The following is a 25,731-nucleotide window of genomic DNA, read 5'->3' on the forward strand; positions in this document are numbered from 1 at the left end:
TACTAGCTGTTGGGGTGGCGCTTCGCGCCACCCCAACACCTAGTTGGTGGGGGCGCTTCGCGCCCCCCCAAGCCCCCCCGCGCGCGTAAGTCGTTACGCGCCATATTAGTTACGCGCCATTGTAGTTGTGTCCCTATGTCCCACCTGTGAATATAGATAGATAGATATATATATATATATATATATATATATATATATATATATATATATATATATATATATATATATATATATATATATATATATATATATATATATATATATATATATATATATATATATATATATATATGTTTTTAACTACGTAAAACTTGCGAATATACAACATTCTTTGCTGTCCCATTGTCTGTGCATATAAATAGATTGTCAGGTTTACCGACTCTTGAACATGCAACATATAATGGTCCATGGGAAAACAATCCGTATTCAGATCTATACCTCATGATTCTAATGATTGCCCTTGAGCTTTGTTGATGGTGATTGCTAATCGACCATTCCCTGAGTCGCCATCGTCATTTATATATCCCCCTGTGCACCCCGGCGTCCCCTTTGTAGTTATGTCCCTGTGTCCCGGTCGTCATTTATATTCCCTGTGTCCCGGTCGTCATTTGTGTCCCGGTGTTCCAGTCTGTGATTTCTCTTTGAGTGTCCCGGGCGTCATTTATATTCCTTGTGTCCCGGTGTCCCGGTCGTCATTTATATCCCCCTGTGCCCCCCGGCGTCCCCATTGTAGTTGTGTCCCTGTGTCCCGGTCGTCATTTATATTCCCTGTGTCCCGGTCGTCATTTGTATCCCGGTGTCCCGGTCTGTATATACATTCGTTTTTTAGTTATGTTTTTCTCCTTCATTTTTTTCCTTTTTTCTTTTTTTTCTTTTTTAGTTTATTTAGATTTTTAGATTTTTTAGTTTTTTTATTAGTTTTTAGTTTTTTTGTAGTTTTTACCATTTTTTTAGTTTTTTTAGTTTTTTTTTTTACTTATGTCCTGGTCGTCATTTATACTCCCTGTGTCCCGGTCGTCATTTGTGTCTCGGTGCTTTCTTGTTTGCTAATTTATATTATATTTATATTTATATTTTTTATATTTATTAATATTTTTTTAGTTTTCTTTTTCTCTTATTTTTCAGTTTTTTCCTTTTTTTTAGTTTTTTCTTTTTTAGTTTTTAGTTTTTTTTTGTTTTTTACCTTTTTTTAGTTTTTTTAGTTTTTTTAGTTTTTTAGCTTTTTTAGTTTTTTTATTAGTTTTTAGTTTTTTTTAGTTTTTGCCTTTTTTTAGTTTTTTCAGTTTTTTTTAGTTTTTAGTTTTTTACCTTTTTTAGTTTTTTTTAGTTTTTTAGCTTTTTTAGTTTTTTTTCTTTTTAGTTTTTTTTGTAGTTTTTACCTTTTTTAGTTTTTTTTCTTCTTTTGTATTAGTGTGAAATAATTCAGACGTCATATGCGGACAAACACGACGTCACTCGACAGACAGACAGACAGACATAACCCACAAACAACTTATTTTTATATATATTTATTCATATTTTTTTAGTTTTCTTTTTCTCTTTTATTTTTCAGTTTTTTCCTTTTTTTTAGTTTTTTTCTTTTTTAGTTTTTAGTTTTTTTTAGTTTTTTACCTTTTTTTAGTTTTTTTTAGTTTTTTTAGTTTTTTAGCTTTTTTAGTTTTTTTATTAGTTTTTATTTTTTTTGTAGTTTTTGCCTTTTTTTATTTTTTTCAGTTTTTTTTTAGTTATTAGATTTTTACCTTTTTTTAGTTTTTTTTAGTTTTTTAGCTTTTTTAGTTTTTTTTTCTTTTTAGTTTTTTTTGTAGTTTTTACCTTTTTTAGTTTTTTTCTTCTTTTGTATTAGTGTGAAATAATTCAGACGTCATATGCGAACAAACATGACGTCACCTGATCCATCCACAGATCCACACACAGACAACTTATTTTTATATATATAGATATATATATATATATATATATATATATATATATATATATATATATATATATATATATATATATATATATATATATATATATATATCTTTATATATATATTTTTTTTTATTTTATCCGTATTTTAGTTATTACGATATATCTCCAAACAAAAGCTCATTAAATTTTTTCTTATATTAGTTGTAAATTTTACGCACTTACTGATTGCAAGCTATTGGTAACCTGAAATTAAAGAGTACTCTCAAGATTCACTTTATTTATTGATCTGTTTCAATAACAAACTTCCAATTGATGTTTCTCAGTCTGAAAAAAAATGCCGACAAAAAGTATATTCTTTTATTACTGATTGCAAGAGTGTATCCAAAACGCTTCGGGGGAGGGGGGGGGGGTGCAAAAAACTTTAAAAAACACATCAAAATTTGTTTATATGCATTTTGTTACGTTTTTACGAGTCCAAAAAAATTTCTGGAGGGGGAAGCGGATTGAAACCCGGTAGATCCCCCTGGATACGGCCTTGACGGGTTGCAAGCTTAGCGTACTTATCAGCGTACTTATTAATGTAAAATTTTTGGTGTGATAGAGAAGAAAAAGCTTCCGAAGCTTCTAACCGATGTTTCTCAGCCTAAAAAGGAATGTCTCTTCATAATACTGACAAAAGAAATAAGTAAAAATACATAACAGACCTAAAAACGTTACGCAAAGCCAAACCTACGCAATAGCTTGAAATTTTTAGTAAAACCATTCCAATTTGGAACAATAGCATTGTTGGGATTCTAAGCTTACAGTTAAATTTTCGTTGAAGTAGAAGGCTTAATTAAACACCATTGGTTTAGAATGAAGGTTCTGGTCTCAGTCAGAATTTCTCATTCTTCCATATATGTGTAATAAAGCCTGACTAAAATAAAGCAGCTAAAGTCGAATGACTTGTTTTAAGTTAAAACATATCGAATATTGATGGGCAAAGGCAAAATTATGGCAGGAGGTGAGAAATCAAATGCGTTTTAGGTACAATTCTTTGGATTTTCCAGTGAGTTCTATCGTGTAAGAAACCAAGTATTCAAAATTTTTATGCACAGAAAACTTTAGTTTTCTCAATTGCAGCTGAATTTCTTTGAAAAATTAGACTATGTCAGGGACAATTAAATTACGTATATCAATAAAACTTATGGTTTCGTTTCCAAAATTATCCCACAAGCCGGTATTAGCATCTGGTGAAATTTTTCTCAACAGGAAAAAGACAACTCATTGCTTTGTTTGATATCATTCCGTGGCGCCACTTCCCAGATAAAGAGATAATTCAACAGCACACTCACATATTGGGTGTTGAGACCTATAATGACATTGTCTGCCTTTTTCCCGTAAATTGGTCTGAAAACGTCAGAAGCAATTGCCAAAAAAACACTTTAGTCAGGATAAGACCAATCTATCCAATTGAGCTTGCATCTTGAGCATAGACATTTGTTTTGGGAGGGCTAGGGTGCCAAAACCGCATTTCAGAGTCTCAAAAGACCCCGAAAATTCCCCCTCGAGAAGCAGTCATAGAGAAAGTACAAAATAGATATTCAAAAGTTTCAAAATGTCAATCAGCTGTCCTAGGGGCTAACAAAAGAACCGGATATCAAAACAGTTCTAAGACAGGGGCTGGTTGATGTCCAATCAATTCCAACTGACAAAAAAGACTAGGACTCAATTTCACATCGAATGATGATCCTTCAGATTTCCTACGGCCACAAGGGGGAGGTTTGGGTTGAGGAATGGGCAGACCCTCTCCTATGGACATAAGTAAAAAAAAAACTAAAAAAAAAGGTAAAAACTACAAAAAAATTAAAAAGAAGAAAAAACTAAAAACTAATAAAAAAACCAAAAAAGCTAAAAAACTAAAAAAACTAAAAAAGAAAAAAAAGAAAAAAAATGAAAAATTAAGTAGAAAAACAAAACTAAAAAAAATAAAAACAAAAAAAAACTAAAAAGAAAAAAGAAAAAAACTAAAAAAAACTAAAAAAAATGTAAAAACCAAAAAAAAACTAAAAAGAAAAAAAGGGGAAAAATACAAAAATTTATTTCATCATATACCATTTCAAAAACGAATGTATATACAGACGGGATACAAATGACGACCGGGACACAGGGAATATAAATGACGACCGGGACACAGGGACACAACTACAACGGGGACGTCGGGGGGCACAGGGGGATATATAAATGACGACGGGGACACAGGGAATGTTCGATTAGCAATCACCATCAACAAAGCTCAAGGGCAATCATTAGAATCATAAGGTATAACTAAAAAAAACTAAAAAAAAGGTAAAAAAATAAAAACTAAAAAAAAAGACCAATTCAAAACGAATGTATATACAGACCGGGACACCGGGACACAAATGACGACCGGGACACCGGGACACAAGGAATATAAATGACGCCCGGGACACTCAAAGAGAAATCACAGACTGGGACACCGGGACACAAATGACGACCGGGACACAGGGAATATAAATGACGACCGGGACACAGGGACACAACTACAACGGGGACGCCGGGGGGGGGCACAGGGGGATATATAAATGACGACGGCGACACAGGGAATGGTCGATTAGCAATCACCATCAACAAAGCTCAAGGGCAATCATTAGAATCATGAGGTATAGATCTGAATACGGATTGTTTTCCCTGGACCATTATATATTGCATGTTCAAGAGTCGGTAAACCTGACAATCTATTTATATGCACAGACAATGGGACAGCAAAGAATGTTGTATATTCGCAAGTTTTACGTGGTTAAAAACATATATATATATATATATATATATATATATATATATATATATATATATATATATATATATATATATATATATATATATATATATATATATATATATATATATATATATATATATATATATATATATATATATATATATATATATATATATATATATATATATATATATATATATATATATATATATATATATATATATATATATATATATATATATATATATATATATATATATATATATATATATATATATATATAATATATATATATATATATATATATATACTACCTTGATAAGTGAGCAATAATTGTGTATTTGCTCTCGAAAATGGCTCAATATTTTTCCGAAAAATTCCGTATCTTGGGATACTTTCGCATAAAAAGACAATCTGGATATGTCAGAAGTCTGGAAAAATTCGTTAAGAGCCTCAATTTTTAACTTTTGCAAATGACGCCATGTATTGTGTTAGTACATCGTATAAGCATTTCTTATGAGATTCTATAAGCATTTTCTTATATAATGTCATGCATAGCATAAATAAAATTGTTGAGTTTCCAGCGGATCAATTATTTATACTATCTTTATAAGTGAGCAATAATTGTGCATTTTTTCTCGAAAAAGGCTGCATGTTTTTTCGGGAAAATTGGAATCTTTGAACATCTAGGATACTCTCGCATAAAAAACGATCTAGATAGGTCAGAAAAAACTCGTTAAGAGCCTCAATTTTGGTTTTTGCAAATGACGGCATGTACTATGTTAGTACATCATATAAGCATTTCTTATATCATATAGCGCATCATATAAGCACTTTCTTATATAATGTCAAGCATAGCCTAAACAAGATTGTTGAGTTTGCAACGCAACAATTATTCATATAATATAATGTCTGTTGGTAGGCCCAAAAAACGAAAATTTGCAGTTGCATGTTAGTATAAATGATTATTCTTTGGAACCAAACACCTGAACTATCAAACGTGATAAGGTGTGAAATTCGGCAACCTGGACCACCAATTGCGACGACACTAATACGGACAGCTAAAGCAAAGGCCATTGCTAAATTGTCTGAAGTAATCAAAATTCAAAAACGTGTCAAAAATGAAAATGAAGAGCAAAGACATGGGCGGTTATAAGATATGCAAAAAGACCATTAGAACGTGTCAAAAATGAAGATGAAGAGCAAAGACACACACGGTTAGAAGAACAGTGGTGGTGTGTCAAAAATGAAAATGCTGAGTTAAGACACGCAATTAAAAGACATGCGACACCGAGCATGTGAGCAAGTCAAAAATGAAAATAAAGAGCAAAGACACACGCGATTAGAAGATATACGACACCGAATATGTGAGCGAGTCAACGAAAATCAACCTAGACAGCGAGAATCAAAACATGTCAAAATTGAAAATAGCGATGACGATTGGGTTTGGGATTTTGAAATGAATAAGGCCATTAATGCCTACGCTACCTTTGCGAAATAAAGGTTCGGTATCGGCGATATGTATTTGATAGTGACGAACGATAAGCCGAGCTAAAACGAACCAAACAAATAGAAAATGGTAGCCATGATGATTGGGTTTTGGATTTTAACATGGATAAGGTCATCAATACTACCATACCTTCGAAAATAAAAAATATGTGCTAGAAAAATCGTTGGAAGAAAAAGAAGTTTTCATCCCACACCTGAGCAATTAAAAGAAACAAAGGTTCGGTGATATGTCTTTCATAATGAAAAAAGACAAGCCAATGCAAAAGAAAAAGTTTTGTCCCACCGCCTGAACAATTAAAAAAAAAAACAAAGGTGGTCGTTAATGCCTTCCATACCTTTGAAATCAAAAACCTGGACTAGGTAAATCGTTAGAAGAAAAGGAAGTTTTGGTCCCACCACCTAAACAATTAAAAGAACCAAAAGTTGGGCGATATGTCTTTCATAATGACAAAAGCCAAACCAAGGCAAAAGCTAAAGGTTTAATGAAAAAAAAAAAGTAATTTAACAGAAGCACCACTTCTAATTTAAGGTCCAATTGGACGTCATGACATCAAGAAAAGGCTCAAATTGTCTACATTTAGAAGACAAGCGACAGTGAAAATGTATATATAGAAGCCTGCCGCGTGCCGAGTGCCGGGGCCTGGCATCTTCACCGTAATATATATATATATATATATATATATATATATATATATATATATATATATATATATATATATATATATATATATATATATATATATATATATATATATGTCATGAAAAGAGAAATCACCAATGCAACAGCACAAAAAAAAAAAAAAAAAAGAGAGAGATAGAAGGAGAAAAGGAAGACTGTTTTCCTAAATTAGTGATTAATATAGACCAGCACTTGAATGAGGCCTTAACCCTACTCATCCATACAATGACATAGGTCAAACAGCATAGCCATACAATATCAACCATATATATATATATATATATATATATATATATATATATATATATATATATATATATATATATATATATATATATATATATATTACGATAAACTTATTCGTAACTTTTTTGTAACATAACAAGTTAGTATTCACTTCAGGTTCGGGTTAGTCAGGTGGAAAGTTATTCACCTTATGACGAATGTTTATTTTTTTTTTTTATCTTTAGCTTTTTCTTGGCAATCTAATAGCCTGTAAGTTATACTTATAGCCAAAATAGGAGAAAATGCGTCGCTAGTTGCCAAAATGGTACTAATTCTACAAACCAGCCAAATTTGCAAACTGATTTGTCGGTGAAAATCAGGCACACCCACTTGCTAAATAAAAGTAAACAATCTCGTGCAATTACCATTCATAGGACTGTACATTTTATACCATCAGCAGAATAGGCATGCACGAGGTAATTCTTTAGAGGAGTAGGGGATGGTCAAGGATAGATCCAGATATTTCAGTCCTTCAAAGCTTTAAATGAAAAAAAAGTTTTTCCAACTGAAAGTAAGGAGCAAAATTAAAACCTAAAATGAACAGAAATTATCACGTAGGCCTATATGAGGGGGGTTGCGCTCTCCTTAATACCTCGCTCTTCACGCTAAAGTTTTTTAGTACTTTAAAAAAAAGTTTTCTAATACTCCTATTTAAATGGCCCCTGTGTTTCAGGAGTCTTTCTTGAAGAATCGGGACAAAAATCCGAACTTTAGCGTAAAGGGCGAGGTATTGAGGAGGGGTAAACCTCCACCATATACGTAATTATTTATTTTTGTTTTAAGTTTTAATGTTGCTCCTTACTCTCAAAAGAAAAACTTACTTTATTTATTTAATTTCTAACCGTTTTTTTTTTAAATAATACTGCAAAATCCGGTTCCATTTGCATGGAAAATTCTGCCCCCCCCCCACCACAGAAAATCTCTCCATGGAAATTTCCTCCCACGTAAATACTCCCCCTCTAGGAAAATTCCCCTGGCAATTATGTTCACGAGGAAAACTTCCCGGAAAATTTCTTGCGAACTATTACAACTGATAAATTCTTCCTAGCACACTTTCAGTTGAAAAAGACTCTAATTTATTTTTTTCTAATCAGGCCGAGAATCCCTTCCTACGTGGAAAATTTCTCCCGAAGATCCTCCAAATGGAAACTTGCTCCCGCAGAAAATCCCCCATGGAGAAGTTCTTCCGCGGAAAATTTCCCAATGGAGAATTTCTTCCGTGTAAATCCCTCCCCCAAGGAAAGATCATTTAGACAATTTTAACCCGGTAAAAATTTTCCCCAGACGATCACTCTGAACATCATCGGCAAAGAGAAAGTAAGACGTAAAAATAATTTGGAATAGGAATTCTGGCACGTTTTTCCAGAGTAAAATTCCTCCAGAAAGTTCAACCCTTCCATCCCCGAAACTTCCCTCCCCATGAAAAATTCTGCCCGTAGAAAATACCCCAGCATAATTCCCTCCCCTCCCCCTAAAATGTCTTTACACTTCCCAATAACAAATACTATACGTAAACAATAGACAAATTTCATAACTTAGCCTACACACCTTTCCCCAGGGGCTTTACGGGGGGGAAAGGTCATGTTATCCTCAAAGACATAGTTATTGAACCTTTCAACTATACTGAACAAATAAATATCTGGGAATTTTGATCTTTTGGCTGGGGAAAAGGGGGCGTTGGGGAGGCGATAGTTGCCCATCAATCTTATGGTTACCTAACACAGGCACTAAAACTTTTAATTTCCACTGGAATGAGCCCTCTCTCGATATTCCAGGACCATTGGTCCGATACAATTACCCCTGGGATGGACAAAACACAAACATACACACACCAAAAACAGTAGTAGACATTCATCCATGATCTGTCTTCTGGCAAAAATTAAAAAATTTCATATCTTTGCAGATGAGAGCTTGAAACCTCTACAGTAGTAACCTCTGATACGCTGAATTTGATAGCGTGATTTGTGTTAAGATTCCTCAACTTTTCGGAAGTTTTCTCCCATTTTTCGAAAATAAAGCAAATTTTCTCAAGCTCGTAGCTTTTGATGGGTAACAGTAAAATTATATATTTAGAATCAGAATACTAAGCGAATTCGTTGGATGTATCTACTAATATCAAGATTCCGTTTTTTAGAGTTTCGTTTACTATTGAGCCGAGTCGCTCCTTACTTACAGCTCGTTACGACAAACTGTTCGATTCGTCCTATCTTAAAATATTATTCTAATATATCACGGACATACGTCTTCAAAGTCATGGCTAATCCCAAGCCTACCAGGCCTACCACTTGCGTACTTCAACCATATATTTTTCAAGGCAGCACTTTGAAGTAGTCGAATATTAGAATTAAGCCTGGTGTCGATCTATCAGCTATAAATATTTCCTAAGACTGTACTGGCTATGCAAGACAAAATGAAGAAAATTGTAAATTAGAAAAAACGAGAATATTTCGAGCCTGTGAAAAAAAGAAGGTAAATGCTTAGTTTCCAGTTTAGATCACTTAGAAATGCTAATTCTAGAAGCGCATCCATTTTTTAATTTTCTAAAAAATCCATTTTTAGCTTTCTAAAATCCAATTTTTAGCTTTCTAAAATCCCCCTTCAACAAACTAAAAATGAGTAAAGTGGGCAGAGTTTTGAAGCCGAGGGAAATGTTGGGGTTGTACAATATGAATAAAATTATATTCGAAATATTATTTCCAGTCATCACTGGTAATTTCTGTATAGTAGTAAGTCGAAAGATTATTGAAAAACATACACATCCATTAATGCTAATTATCCACTTCCAGTTTGGAGTTTAAACTAGCCAGTGAACTGGTGAATCAGAGCGATTAGTTAAATATAACGTTTATGTTCCGTTAATTTGAAAAAATGCCTTCCGACGAAATGGAGATTATACAGCTTTTCAGTTCGAGATTCAATTTGTTTGAAAAGATACTTTGGCTATAGGAGGGCCTTGGTGAGACAAATTTGGTTGAATACTGAGGTAACATTACCTATAGAGCGAAGCGAATCAGTCCGTGAGCCCCGCGGGCAGCGGGTCGAGGTTTATATTCTATATTTATTGAATAATTATTCGGCTTAAAGCCTGAAAGAGTAAACAAAAAGTAGGTCATAAACATCAACTAACAAGTCAACCTATCAGAATACGTACATTGCCCCGCCACCCGCGGGGCTCATGGACTAATTCGCTTCACTCTATAGGTACTATTACGTATAAGCAAAATCGGACGTTCGTTTTCTTCAAACAGCTAGCTAGTTTAAACTCGAAAGTGAAAAAGAAAGTCGATATTGACATCAATGGATGCACAAGTTTTTTAATTATCTTTCGACTTATTACTATACAGAAATTACCAATGATGACTGGAAATAGTATTTCGAATATAATTTCACTCATATTGCATAACCCCAACATTTCCTTCAGCTTCAAAATCCTGCCCACTTTACGCATTTTTAGTTTGCCCCATGGAGGACGAGAGTCAACCAGAAATGGATGCGCTTCTAGAATTAGCATTTCTAAGTGCTCTAAACTGGAAACTAAACATTTGCCAAAAAGAAAGAAGGATATACAGATATTTGCATACAATAAACAAACGACAAAAACAAACAATAAAATACAATAAGCAAAATTTAAAGTATGTTTTTCGGGGTTTTTTTGTCCTTAGGATTTTTATCTGTATATATTTTTTTTCCTGTACCTCGAGCGTAGGTCTTGATATCTGCATATTTATATACGCTTAACAACCTAGTTGATTAGTAACAAACTAGCAAATTAGCTAGTTGATCAACAAAGTAACAATGGTGTCCAGGAAGAGGGAGGGAGCAAGGAAGCTGGAGCTTGACGAAGAGGGTTTACCCATCATGATTGAGGTTGAGGGTGAGATTGAGTCAGGTCACCCAGGAGATGACTCAATTTCAAATGAGTTTAACAGTAAAGATAAGTAGCAGTACATTTTTTGTTGACCAGATTTTAAGGAGGCTCTAGACAGTCAGTAATTTCGATATAAAATTTCTTTTAATCGATTGACATGTGCTTCAATCAACCCTTGAATCAACCGTTCAATCTAGACCAAAGATAATGTAACACACCGCTTTTGATCAAAATAATTGAGTCATTCCAACTTTCTATCAATCACCGTCAACGCTTGACTCAAGCGTCAAACAGGTTCCTAGACGGTCAATCATGCTTAAATCAATCGATTGACTAAGCTTTTGATCAATATGATTGACCATCTAGGGCCTCCTTTAACCTTTGCTGATCATTCCTCAGATTTTAGGGCTTCTCATTTATGAAAGTTCCAAGATTTTTTTTCCTTGTTATCCTAATGTCTATTTTGCATGTATTTATCGACTTTTTTGGGGTTCAGACTTTAATCAAAAGATCTGTAATTTTTTGCTACCTTATCTCATTGTTTTAGATTAAATAATCTTAGAATTTGTCCAACAGGGGAGCAATCTCATCTAATCCCTCTCGAAGGACTAGTACTATCTAAAAAATGGCCTAAATCCTATGGAAATTTTTAAATACTCACTTTATAGAACACAAAAAAGGCAATCATATTTGTCACATTTTGCTATACAAATAAGCTTAATGATAAGAACTATACAATCCATTCTTTCACAGTTAGGAAATAGGTTGATTAGGCAAGAAAAAAAAAGGCTTACAAACACTTTAATAACGAAAAGTAAAATAGACGAAAAAAAACTGGAAAAAATAAAAATTCATAAACTAAAACAGAATTGAAAGTCAACGATGCAAGTGAAAAACTCCAATAAAATCAAACATACTTAACGAAAGACCAAAAGATGCCAGGGAAATATAGGGAATTGGACGTAAAACAAATTAAAAGATACTAAAAATACATGATTTTTGTTAAAAGTCCAAGAAGCAACCACAATAGGTGAGAAAATAAAAAAAAATCTGTCAAAGAGCATTTTTGAACAATTTTTTAGAAATCATGAATTTTTGCCCTAGCTTACTTTATTTATGCATTCAATTCAACGTATATCAATAATAAAAAACTTATTTACGTTATCAAAAATCTTAACTCACGAAAAGAAAACAAAATTACAAAGATATCTGAAAAGTGATTAATGCGCTGTAGGCTACTGATGCATTTGGGAGAACAGCCATTCACCTACAATTAAAATCCTCTACCAAATAAAATGTTAAAATATCCGTCATTACTAGTACATTAAATAAAAAAACAAGTTTTTTTAAATGAAAGTAAGGAGCGACATTAAAACTTAAAACGAACAGAAATTACTCCGTATATGAAAGGGGCTTTTCCTCCTCGACACCCCGCTCCTTACGCTAAAGTTTTTTATTGTTTTAAAAAGTAGAGTTGCGAGAAAGAATCAAACTTTAGCGCAAGGAGCGGGGTGTCGAGGAGGAAAAGCCCCTTTCATATACGGAGTAATTTCTGTTCGTTTTAAGTTTTAATGTCGCTCCTTACTTTCATTTAAAAAAACTTGTTTTTTTATTTAATTTCTGAAAGTTTTTGAATTAATGCATGTCTGATTTTGGCTCTCCGTACATAAATTATAAAAATGAAATTTGCATATTAATTCTTTTTTTAACTAAATGGCTTTCTCTTAGTTTTGATCAGACGATTTTGAGAAATAAGGGGTGGGGAAGGAGGTCTAGTTGCCCTCCAATTTTTCGGTTACTTAAAAAGGCAACTAAATCTTTTATTTTTAACGAACGTTTTTATTAGTAAAAAAAAATACGTAACTTAAGAATTAACTTACGTAACAAACTTTTATATTCTTATATTTTTGATTATATATATGAGGGGGTTTGTTCCCTCGTTAATACCTCGCTCTTCACACTAAATCTTGTCTTATCCCAATTCTTTAAGAATGACCCCTGAATCAGAAAGGCCGTAGAATAAATAGTTGAAATTATTTAAAAAAAATTTTAGCATAAAGAGCGAAGTATTTATCTCCTCCTAAATACCTCGCTCTTTATGCTAGAGTATTCTTAGAACCCCTCATATACGTTTTAAGTTTTAATGCTTCTCCTTACTTTCAATTGAAAAAACTTTTTCATGTTTACATTTTCATTGTTTTTTTTATAGTAATGCTAGAAAGTCCTGCGCCCTTTTCATTGAATTTCTCTTCCCCCATGAAATATTCCTCCAAGGAAAGATCCTCCCATATAGCCCCCTCCCCTGAACCCCACACCCAAACCAAAAAAATCCCCCTGATAACGTCGGTACACTTCCCAGTAACCATTACTGTAAGTAAACATTGGTCAAAGTTTGTAACTTGCAGCCCCTCCCCCAGGGACTGTGGGGGGTAAGTCATCCCCAAAGACATAGTTATTATGGTTTTCGACAATGCGGAACAAAATGGCTATCTCAAAATTTTGATCCGTTGACTTTGGGGAAAAAATGAGCGTGGGAGGGGGCCTAGGTGCCCTCCAATTTTTTTGGTCACTTAAAAAGGACACTAGAACTTTTCATTTCCGTTAGAATGAGCCCTTTTGCAACACTCTAGGACCACTTGGTCGATACGATGACCCCTGGGGAAAAAAACAAAAAACAAAAACCAAAAAAACCGTGATTTGTCTTCTGGCAAAAAATACGAAATTCCACATTTTTGTAGATTGGACCTTGAAATTTTTTCTATAGGGTTCTCTGATACGCTGAATGCGATGGTGTAATTTTCGTTAAGATCCTATGACTTTTAGGGGGTGTTACCCCCTATTTTCCAAAATAAGGCAAATTTTCTCAGGCTCGTAACTTTTGATGACAAAGACTAAATTTGATGAAACTTATATATTTAAAATCAGCATAAAAATCCGATTCTTTTGATATGTCTCTTAGCATCGAAATTCCGTTTTTTAGAGTTTCGTTTACTATTGAGCCGGGTCGCTCCTTACTACAGTTCGTTACCACGAACTGTTTGATAAGTACCATAGATTTGAGTGAGGCTTTTTCTGTTTACACAGTAAACTATATACAGTATCAAATTACGAAGTTCAAACCTAAGTTAATTAGACATAACGATTAAGCTGATACGGCTTCCGAAAGGTTTCCATAGAAACTTTTACAATAAAGAATATCCTTGTCGTATAAAAAACGAAAATAATATGAAAATAGATTGGCTTTAGAATTCATCATTTTCCATAATGCAAAAATACTTCTGACTCTAAATCATATTTTATAAACTGAATAATGCTTGAATCAACAAAAAGAGGCTTGATTGATATCATTTTACGTGCATAATCATATAATTTTATGAGCCCCATGATGACCTGGGGCTTTTGTGTAAATTCTTTCAAATAAATATAGCATTTCGTTTTCTGCTATATCTAACTGCCAATCTGAAATTAGACGAGACACAATTTGGTGTACCAGAGACAATCCTTCGTCATTTCTATGTGCTCATTCACGTTTTTCAATTGACTGCAGTATTTTGGAGGTTATTTAGATGTGAGTTTTATTTATTTGTTTGTATGTTGCTTCAATCAAATATTCATTATTTTCCCGCTGAGAAAGGCTCCTGGACGTGAAGTCAAAATATTCGGATTTTTATTAGTTAAGGTTCGGTGTTTTTGTCCATGGTTTTATTTAAATTTTAATGGGTTTTTTTCTCTCTTAAATTCTGTAAAATTTATGGCGAAATCTTGTCCCAAGTCTTAACTAGCAAGCCAAAATCTTAAATCTTAAACTGATACCCCCCCCCCCCTAAAAAAAAACTTAGCAAATATTCATTTCATGAACGAATAAAGACCAATATCAGTTAAAAACGAACAGACAATAATTAATAAAACCTTCTTTTCTAAAAACAAGTTTTTAAACAAAAGTCAAGAGCCGATTAAACCAAAGACGATAAAAACAATCGTATAATAATTCAAACTTAAAACGAACAGACATTATTACCAAGAAATGAATGAGACTCAAAACAAACGGAAATTATAATGGATAACGGACAGAAATCACCCTAAACAAGAGTAGGGTTAACCACATCCACCCCAACTCCCAAAAGCCTTCTAAAGGTCGCTTACTAGGCTTTAATTTCCTCGAGGTACGCCACTTCTCAAGGTCAACCTTCAGCATTGTTTGCAGTCACGGTTCTGGTTAGGCAAATTCTTGAAACGTTCAAGCCAACGCCACTATAAGGTCACGCTAGAAGGGTGTCCCTTCCGGGGACAAAAACGGAAGAAGGAGCTTATAGCAGAGTGGAGACCCCACACCATCTCACAACACTAGAACAGCTCCAATCTTTTCTGCCCAGACTATCCTTGTCAAGGAAATTGAATTCGACATGTGTTGAAATTCCTTAATTTTTTTATTTTATCGAAAACAAATTTTAGCTTTTGCACGTGTAAGGGGATACCCACTTCTACGGTTGACCAAGCTTCACAAACTGGAGTCGCGATTTTCAAGTTCCAGAGATCGACCCTCAGAGTTTTGAGGTTGCACATCTATTATTCTTTTTTGTGACCAGAGAACTGCGAAACGCTTGAATAATCGTTTCTTATCAGAAGTTTATTGTTACTTTCTGAGCAATTTTACAAGAATACGTGGCAGATTAAATTGACATGACGTCAAACAACCTTTTTTTATAATCAGGAAATAAAACCAAATAAACCGGCCCAATAAAATAATCGCATGCTTAATTCCACATAGTGATCCTAAATACCTAAAATCTAATATTCGTTTTCCCAAATGTAAAATAACAGAATAGAAGTCATTGTATCTGTTTTTTTTTTTACAAAAACGTCACGCCTTTTCCTCCTTTTTTTCGAAGTATCCTGGAGGACTACCTGGGACATCCATAGTCAGTATTTCAACACTTCGCTTTAATATCGAGTAATACGCTTTACTATCCAGTAATACCCTTTAATATTCAGTTAATAAGCGTGCTACGCAGAGAAGTGGAGGCTTTCTCGGGTAGCATTATTCAAACAATGAGTTTTATTTTTCAGCTCATTTGGAGATAAAGGCGATTTTTTCTATATGAATTTTTTTCTTTTTTATTTTCTTTCACGGGAACAAACTCACTTCATTATGCATTCAATCTGGAGAAAGTAAATCTCTTTCCCTACATAGCAACCATTACCCCGCCTAGATTTTAGTCTTGAATATCTTGTTTCCATATCTTGAATGCGGACAAGAAGAGGGTAGAGGAATGGAGGAAAATTCTATCCGAATGTCTGGAGACACACCTCTTTAAGGTAACTTATGCAAACCACACTAAAATCTGGTGTGGTCTCCAGTCCTACGAGTCCTACGATATCTCCCCCCACCCTACAATGCTCAAACCCGCTTACGCATAAGACTATAATTATATATTTTTGCATTTCCCTAAAGTTATTTTTCAATCATTCATCTTTAATGTAGTTTGTTGAAACGAAGTTAAAGCTTACCTTTGAAGAAGACGGGGCATCGATTTAGACCTCCCAAGGCTCATTGTTTTTTCTAGTCCCCTACTTTTCCTGGAACTGCAGCTCACTTCGTCTTTTGCCCATTGAGCAAGCATTGATATTGAATCCAAAGATCGTCTAGTGTCCACAACTTTTCGATCATTCTTACAAGGTCGCATTACATCTAACGATTTGCCGTTTTCTAATTCAACACGCATTGGCCCATTCGTCCTATTCGTAACTATTCTACTCTCACTAGGACAATTAATGTCGTTATTTACTCGGGGGATTAGTACCGAATCGAGTGACCTCCTTGTATCCAAAGGTTTTTTATCGTCTTTGCGTCGTACTTCTACACATTTATCACAGACTCCATTTTCGACTTGAAGGTGTTCAAGAGTTCGACTACGTCGGTCACTTTTCTTACGTCGAGCTCGAACATCACACGGGCCATCGCTTTTCCTCTTCATTTCAACCAGGTCTGACTTACAATCCTCAAGTTTCAAGCTTCCCATGGAAGGAGCAAAATTTGCTCCATTCCGAATTTCGATCATTCCGTTTATATTGGGAGCACTTTTTTTCTTCCATTCACCGCGATACCATTTTTGATCTGCTCGACTGCGCTTCGGATCAAGCTTATCTGAACTCCTTCGTCGTTGTTCAGAATCAGAGGTTTTGTTACGTTTAAATCCAAAAGACTTCACCAAGGCCAGTGATATGTTGAAAGGCAGTGAATGCTTCTTTTGAGGGAACGACTGTGGGTTGTGTTCGACTGTCAACTGCAACAAAAAATAGGTTTATTATAACCGTTTCTAACTAGCTATCACTCGCAAAGGTGACTTAAATTTAGGGAAACAGCACAAACTGAACATTTTTGAGACTTTGTTTTGACACAATCATGCAGAAAGTATCTTAATTAAATTAAACATTGAGCTGAAAAAAAATAGATAAAGCTTAAATACACATTTGCATATTCTAGATTTTTTTAAAAACATGTTATGAGTCTTGAACATACACACGGCATCCCAACATACACACGACATACACAGTCATCCCAAGAACACCCTGCAACACATATACTAGTTAGATCTCTGATCTCTTGGCACACTCCTGAAACCCAAGTGGGAATATGTGCCGGTGGCAACAGGATACAGCAAAGACTGGAGATTCCATGTCTCTGCCCTAAGTAACTCTGGAGGGAAAAGAAAATCTAAGGTATAAAGCAAGGCAATACTAGCAACAGAAAACGAAACTAGGCGCCAAATTACTTAACAGTGATTTTACACCAAATATAGCGTCAACATCTGAAACTATAGTTAACAACGGAATGGTTGGGCTCCATTGCAACTCAACCATCGTGTAAATGAACTCCGAGCAATTGAACCACTGTAACTGAACCACCGTGCAACTGAACCACTGTGCATCTGAGCCACCGTGCAACTGAACCCCCTTACAACTGAAGCTCCTTGCAACTGAGCCCCATGTAACTGAATCATCGAATAACTGAACTTTAGGGTAACTGAACTCCTTTTAACTAAGCCCTCGTGCAACTCAATCCCATTTCACTAAAGCCTCGTGTAATTGAACCCACGTGCAACTGAACTACCGTTCAACTGAACCACCGTGCAACTAGACCACTGTGCAACATAACCACCGTACAAGTAAACCTTCATATAACTGACCACCGTGCTTACATTGGGTAAAACACAAGCTAGATGCTTTACCATATTCAACCTTTGTATAATTGCATGCTTTTTAAAGTCATGATATAAATGACCGTCAATATGATTAATAAAAAACCTCTCTTTTGTTGTCACAAAAACAGAGGAATCGGATATCATAAACTCTTAAGGCCGGATTTATTTCTCCTTTTTTTAAGTCTGTTAATGGATGTTCCCTTCGCCCTGTCACTGTCTACGGGTCTGGGCGTTTATCCCCCCTCTCCCACGGAAAACCCTCCCCTGGAAAATACCCCTCACTTAAACTTTGATTTTCCAAGTTTAAATATTTTATTTGAGTTCTGTTCTTTTTTAGTTTAGTTGAGAAGCGCCAAGGAAAGTGGAAAATAGTGATTTATGTGTAATCTTGCCCTCCCCTCCCCCCGTTCAAAAATGTTCTTCTCATGAAAAATACTCCAGAAAATTTCTCCCTCCCTCTCAGAAATCTGGAAGCAATGAACAAGTTATAAAACTTAAAAAGGTACTTAAACTTCTGCAAAAGGGTTTTCTTATTTTTTTTTGTAGCTAGAGAGAGCGATATACCTCAAAGGATGAATTCAGAAAGAGGAGGATGGATGTAGAAATTGTTTTTAATCCCCAAACAGTTCTGGTCTTTTTTTAAAGTCGAAAGGGATTGAATACAACCACAAGAGGTATTTCTCGGGGGGGGGGGTATTTTTCACAGGGTGGTATTTTCTAGGGAGGAGAGGATTTTCCGCGATATGGTATTTCCCGGAGGTATTTTCTGCAGGAGCTGTTTTTCCCAGGGGGGGGGGGGGGCTTTGGTTGCTCTCCAATCACTTCTGACTTTTCAAAATGGCACTAAGTCTTTGAATTCCCAATCGAACAATAAAACGCCATCAACAAAAACCCCCACACCCCTAGGGGCAAGGGCTGTAGGTTATAACAAATTACCCATTGCTAAAATTTCAGTTTTTTTAGAGGAGTTGGTCGTACAAACTTTGGAGAAGCCTCACTCAATTGGAAATTGAAATTTCAAGTTCAATTTTAAAGAATCAATGGTAATAAGAGAACAATTAGCCTCTGCTTCTTACCCGCCATTCCCCCCCCCCCAAATTCATCCGATCAAAATAAAACAAGAGCTAAGAGCTCATATGGCACATGTGACGAGGCCGGACGAGCCAAGAGCCAAGAGCTCATATGGTATGAGCTCTAACAAAATTCAAAGAATGAATAGATTGAATTAAAAGGAAAATCGAAGGCTTAATGCCGGTCGGGATTTAAAATAAGAGCTCTGAGTAACGAGGTCCTTCTAAATATCAAAATTCATTAAGATCCGATCACCCACTCATAAGTAATAAAGACCTCAGTTTTTCTACAATTTCCTCTCCCTTCAGCTCCCTTCATGATCTAATCGGGGAAAACGACTTTATCAAGTCAATTTGCGCAGCTCCCGGACACGCCTACCAATTTCCATCGTCCTAGCACGTCCAGAAGCACCAAACTCGCCAAAGCACTGAGCCCCACCCCCTAATTACCCCAAAGAGAGTGGATCCAGTACGGTTACGTCAATAACGTATCTACGACATTTGCTTCTTCTACCCACCAAGTTTCATCCCGATTTCTCTACTCCAACTCCCCCCAATGTCAACAGATCAGTTCAGGATTAAAAATAAGAGCTCTGAGACACGAGTTCCTTCTAAATATCAAACTTCATTAAGATCCGGTCACCTGTTCTTAAGTTAAAAATTCCTCGATTTTTTTAATTTTTCCAAATCAACACTCTCAGCTCCTCCAAAGTGAACAGATCCGTTCCAATCATGTCAATCACGTATCTACAACTTGTGCTTATTCTCCCCATCAAGTTTCATCCCGATCTCTCCACTCTAAGTGTTTCCCAAGATTTCTGTTTCCCCTCCAGCTCCCTATGTCCCCGGATCCGATTCGAATTGAAAATGGAGCATCTGAGACATAAGATCCTTCTATATATCAAGTTTCATTAAGATCCGATCACCCATTCGTAAGATAAAGATACCTCAATTTTCACATTTTCCAAGAATTCTAGTTTCCCCCTCCAACTCCCCTCAATGTCACCGGATCTGGTTGGGACTCAAAATAAGAGCTTTAAAGCACAATATCCTTCTAAATATCAAATTTAATTAAGATCTGATCACCCCTTCGTAAGTTACAAATACCTCATTTTTTCTAATTTTTCCAAATTACTCCCCCCCTCAACTCCACCAAAAAGGGCGGATCCAGTCCGGTTATGTCAGTCACGTATCTTGGACATGTTTTTATTCCTCCCACCAAGTTTCATCCTAATCTCTCCGCTTTAAGTGTTTTCCAAGATTTCCCCCCCCCCCAATGACGCTGGATCCGGTCTGGTTAGGTCCTTCTAAATATAAAATTTCATTAAGATACGATCACTCCTTTGTAAGCTAAAAATACCTCATTTTTTCTAATTTTTCATAATAAACCCCCCCCCCAACTCCCCCAAATAGAGCGGATCCGTTACGGTTATGTCAATCACGTATCTAGGACTTCTGTTCATTTTTCTCACCAAGTTTCATCCCGATCCCTCCACTCTAAGCGTTTTCCAAGATTTTAGGCCCCCACCCAACTCCCCCATATGTCACCGGATCCAGAGCGGATCCGTTCCGGTTATGTCAGTCACGTATCTTGGACTTGTGTTTATTCTTCCTACCAAGTTTCATCCTGATCTCTCCGCTTTAAGTGTTTTCCAAGATTTCCGGTTCTCTCCCAACTCCCCCCCTTAATGACTCTGGATCCGGTCGGGATTCGAAGTACGAGATCTGAGTTACGAGGTTCTTCTAAATATGAAATTTCATTAAGATCCGATCACTCCTTCGAAGTTAAAAATACCTCATTTTTTCTAATTTTTCATAGTTAACCCTCCCCCTCCCCAACTCCCCCAAACAGAGCAGATCCGTTCCGGTTATGTCAATCACGTATCTAGGCCTTCTGCTTATTTTTCCCACCAAGTTTCATCCCGATCCCTCCAGTCTAAGCGTTTTCCAAGATTTTAGGTTCCCCCTCGAACTCCCCCCAATGTCACCGGATCTGGTTGTGATTTAAAATAAGCGCTCTGAGACACAATATCCTTCCGAAAATCAAATTTCATTAAGATCCCTTTATCCGTTCGTAAGTTAAAAATACTTAATTTTTTCTATTTTTTCCGAATAAACCTGCCCCCCAAACCCCCCCCCCCCCCCAGATGGTCAAATCAGGAAAAAGACTATTTCTAATTTAATCTGGTCCGGTCCCTGATGCGCATGCCAAATTCCATCGTCCTAGCTTACCTGGAAGTGCCTAAAGTAGCAAAACTGGGACCGACAGACCGACCGACAGAATTTACGATCGCTATATGTCACTTGGTTAATACCAAGCGCCATAAAAAACAGTTTTTTCCAAAAACGTTTAAAGGTCAAATAACCATTCCTCTGAGGTTAACAATCCCACCAGCAGCTCCTGGAGCAAGGGCTTAAAGTTGAGCTAGTTACTCGATGTTAAGACATAATGTTTTTATGGAAAAATTTCTGTATGAACTTGGGGGGGTTGCTCATTCGATTGGAAATCAGAAGTACCAGTGCACTTTTTAAGAGTTAAAAGTGATCGAAGGGCTTCCACTCCACCCTCCTTTTTCCCTAAATACATCTGATCGAAAATTTTGAGAGGACTATTTTATTTAAAACAGTTCAATGGCTATATAACTATCCCACCAGGGCTCAAAACTCCTAGCTCCTGATGCAAGGGCTGTAAGTTATGCAAGTTGCCTAGTGTTAACATACAAGGTGTTCTTTTTCATTAAGAACACGGGTATGTTTGATCCTAGAAATGAAAAAAAACATGGACCATTAAGGTCAAACCTTAGGGAAATGTCAAGAAGAATGTCAAACACAATCAAAAAACTTTTTTTCTTTATTGGTTGTGAAAAGGAAGTACCAGCAGTATCTACAATGGCTGGTGGTATCAGCAGTCACGTCGTTCGGAAAATGTTTAGGAGCATCTTCAACTATATAAAGAGGTACTTCGGGCATCCAGTTTTACAAGACGACTTATCTGCAATGTATCGAGAACAGCTGAGAGTATGAACCTGAGTACATGAAGTTTAAACTTTCAGGGCATGATGAAGGAATGTTGAAAAAAGGCTGGAGTGCAATCAGTCCCCCTCCCATATCCTTTTTAGCTGCAATCTCCTCAAATACATATGATCAAAATTCGTTATCTAGATTCGCAAAGGTCAAATATTTTCAACACATATGTTGATAACTTAACATCCAGAAAGGTCTGATTCATCTGAAAAAAAGACCTCAATAAGGTTGAACATGTAAAAATTCTAACTTGTGTTTTACCCAATGATATTGTCTCGTATTTTTAGAATGCTGAAAAACTGAGTTCAGCGGTTCAATTGCACGATGGTTCAGTTACACGAGGGTTAAGTTGCAAAATAGTTCAGTTGCACGGTGGTTCAGTTGCACGTTGGCTCTCGGTCTTGTGCATTTAAGGTTGTCGAGACGCAACTTTGTGCCGTTTTCAGCTGTAGGTACTTGTAGTATCTACTGTGTTTAGTTCATTTTACTAAAATAATTTTGTTATTACTGCTATCTAGTTAATTCGTCATACGAATAAAGTGAAAACTGAGTTCAGTGGTTCACTTGCACGATGGTTGAGTTACACGAGGGTTCAGTAGCAAGGTGGTCCAGTTGCACGGTGGTACAGTTGCATGGTGGTTCAGTTGCCGGTGGTTCAGTCATACAAGGGTTCAGTTGCACGGGGTTCGGTTATACAGGAGTTCAGTTGTACAGTGGTTCAATCATACGGTGGTTCAGTTACACTATTGTTCAGTCACAGGGGCTCAGTTGCTTGTGGTTCAGCTACACAGTGGTTTAGTTGCACACACACCCAGCGAAATATAAAAAGTAAAAAAACACAAATAAATCTTATCCAGTGCTTTAAACTCTTTCTGGGAAATCAAACTTAGCAAAAAGGACAGATGTGGAGAGCTATATATTTGTATTATTATTATTATTATTATTATTATTATTATTATTATTATTATTATTATTATTATTATTATTATTATTATTATTATTATTATTATTATTATTATTATTATTATTATTATTATTATTATTATTATTATTATTATTATTGTTATTATTATTATTATTATTAGAGAGAGAGATAAGTTTATTATTAAATGCAAGACAATACAAAATATAATTCAAAATTGAAATACAATACACTTATTACAACACACTTAATTCCCCTCGAAAGGCTCCATGGCCAGGGATACAAGGGGGATAAAAAAATACAAGCAACAACTACAATATAAGTAATATATATATAAGGTGGATACAATATAAGCAACAACTAGAAAAAAAAAAACTCCAACCTATGGTCTGCTTTCTCTGCATGTAATTTGCTTTTAAACTTAGTACGTATTTAACCTGAAACCAGGTCTGTCAACAACTCATTTTTCTCTCTTTTATTGAAATATTTTAGGGAGACACCAGAAAGGAAATGATTAATTACATGTAAGTAGACTAATGTCATGATAGATTAGTGGGCAACTAGGCAGACAGCAATATGGTAGCAGTATGAAACTACAGCACTGATCAAATTGTAATATCTGCTTTTACTTATATCAAATAATAAAAACAAGTTTTTTAACTGAAAGTAAGGAGCGACATTACAACTTAAGACGAACAGAAATTACTCTGTATATAAAAAGGGGCTGTTCCCTCCTCAACGCCCCGCTCTTCACGCTAAAGTTTGACTCTTTCTCTCAACTCTACTTTTTAAAACAGTAAATAGCTTTAGCGTAAAGAGCGGGGTGTTGAGGAGGGAACGGCCCCTTTCATATACGTAGTAATATCTGTTCGTTTTAAGTTATAATGTCGCTCCTTACTTTTAGTTAAAAAAACACTTCTTTGTTTTTTTTTTTACTTAATTTCTGAACACTTTTGAATTGATGCATGTTTTGATTTTTGCTCTACGAAATTTCCCCATTAATTTATTTTTTTTGGCTAAATGGCTTTCTCATAGTTTTGATCGGACAATTTTTAGAAAAAAGGAGCGGAGAGGGAGGCATAGTTACCCTTCAATTTTTGGCTACTTAAAAAGGCAACAATAACTTTTAATTTTTTACGAACGTTTTTAATAGTAAAAATATACGTAACTTACGAATTAACTTACGTAGTGAACTTCTATATTCGTATGTCTTTACTACGTATATGAGGGGGTTTGCCCTCTCGTCAATACCTCACTCTTTACACTAAAGCTCAAATTTTGCCCCAATTCCTTATGAATGACCCCTGAATCACAATGGCCGTAGAATAAATAGTTGAAATCACTGAAAATACTTTAGCGTAAAGAGCGAGGTATTAGGAGGAGGTGAATCCCTCACATACGTAATAATTTCTCTTCGTTTTAAGTTTTAATGGTGCTCCTTACTTTCAGTTGAAAAACTTTTTCATATTTATTTTTTTTTTTTTAATGCTAGAAAATTATGCGCCCCCTTCATGGAAATTCTCTTCCCCCATGACAAATTCCTCCATAGAAATTTCCCCTCCACATAACCCCCACCCCAACAAAATCCCCCTGAAAACGTCTGTACACTCCCCAATAACAATTACTATATGTAAACACTGATCAAAGTTCGTAGCTTGCAACCCCTCCCATGGGCATTGTAGGGGAGTAAGTCGTCCCCAAAGACATAGTTATTAGGTTTTTTACCATGCTGAATAAAATGGCTATGTCAGAACTTCGATCCGATGATTTTGGGAAAAAATAGGCGTGGGAGGGGGCCTAGATGCCATCCAATTTTTTGTCACTTAAAAAGGGCATTAGAACTTTTAATTTCCGTCAGAATCAGCCCTCTCGCGACATTTTAGGACCACAGAGTCGATACTATCACCTGTGGCGAAAGAAAAAAAACAAACAAATAAACACGCATCCGTGATCTGTCTAGTGGCAAAAAAAATTCTACATTTTTGTAGATAGGAGCTTAAAACTTCTACTGTAGGGTTCTCTGATACGCTGAATCTGATGGCGTGATTTTCGTTAAGATTCTATCACTTTTAAGGAATGTTTTCCCTTATTTTCTAAAATAAGGCAAATTTTCTCAGGCTCTTAATTTTTTATGGGTATGACTAAACTTGATGAAACTTATATATTTAAAATCAGCATTAAAATGTCATTTTTTGATGTACCTATTGGCATCAAATTCTGTTTTTTAGAGTTTCGATTACTATTGAGCCGGGTCGCTCCTTACTACAGTTTGTTACCACAAACTGTTTGATTGAAGCTCAAAAGTGTTAGAAGTGTGTCAGTGACTGTCCCGAAGCAATACTCCCAAAGCAATACATTTTGTCAATGAAAATACTCATTTGATATTGGTCTGAGTTCCCAGTCAGGCGCTTAAAACTTCCCTTCGCCGGCTCTCCCTGATGCAAATCTTCGGTTCGTTGGTTAGCTCTCAGCACAT

At 35.5% G+C, this 25,731-nt stretch overlaps 1 protein-coding gene across 2 annotated transcripts in view; it reads right to left on the reverse strand.

Annotated features, from left to right (window-relative positions):
• The window catches only part of LOC136025978 (LIM domain kinase 1-like), a 142,758-nt gene that overhangs the window by 33,225 nt on the left and 83,802 nt on the right, over positions 1-25,731 (reverse strand). For both annotated transcript variants that reach the window (XM_065702108.1, XM_065702109.1), the window contains exon 7: positions 16,546-17,321. In XM_065702108.1, coding sequence (XP_065558180.1) covers positions 16,546-17,321 — 776 coding nt within the window. The remainder of the gene's footprint in view (positions 1-16,545; positions 17,322-25,731) is intronic.

This window comes from Artemia franciscana, chromosome 4 (assembly GCF_032884065.1).
Source record: "Artemia franciscana chromosome 4, ASM3288406v1, whole genome shotgun sequence".
NCBI lineage: Eukaryota > Metazoa > Arthropoda > Branchiopoda > Anostraca > Artemiidae > Artemia > Artemia franciscana.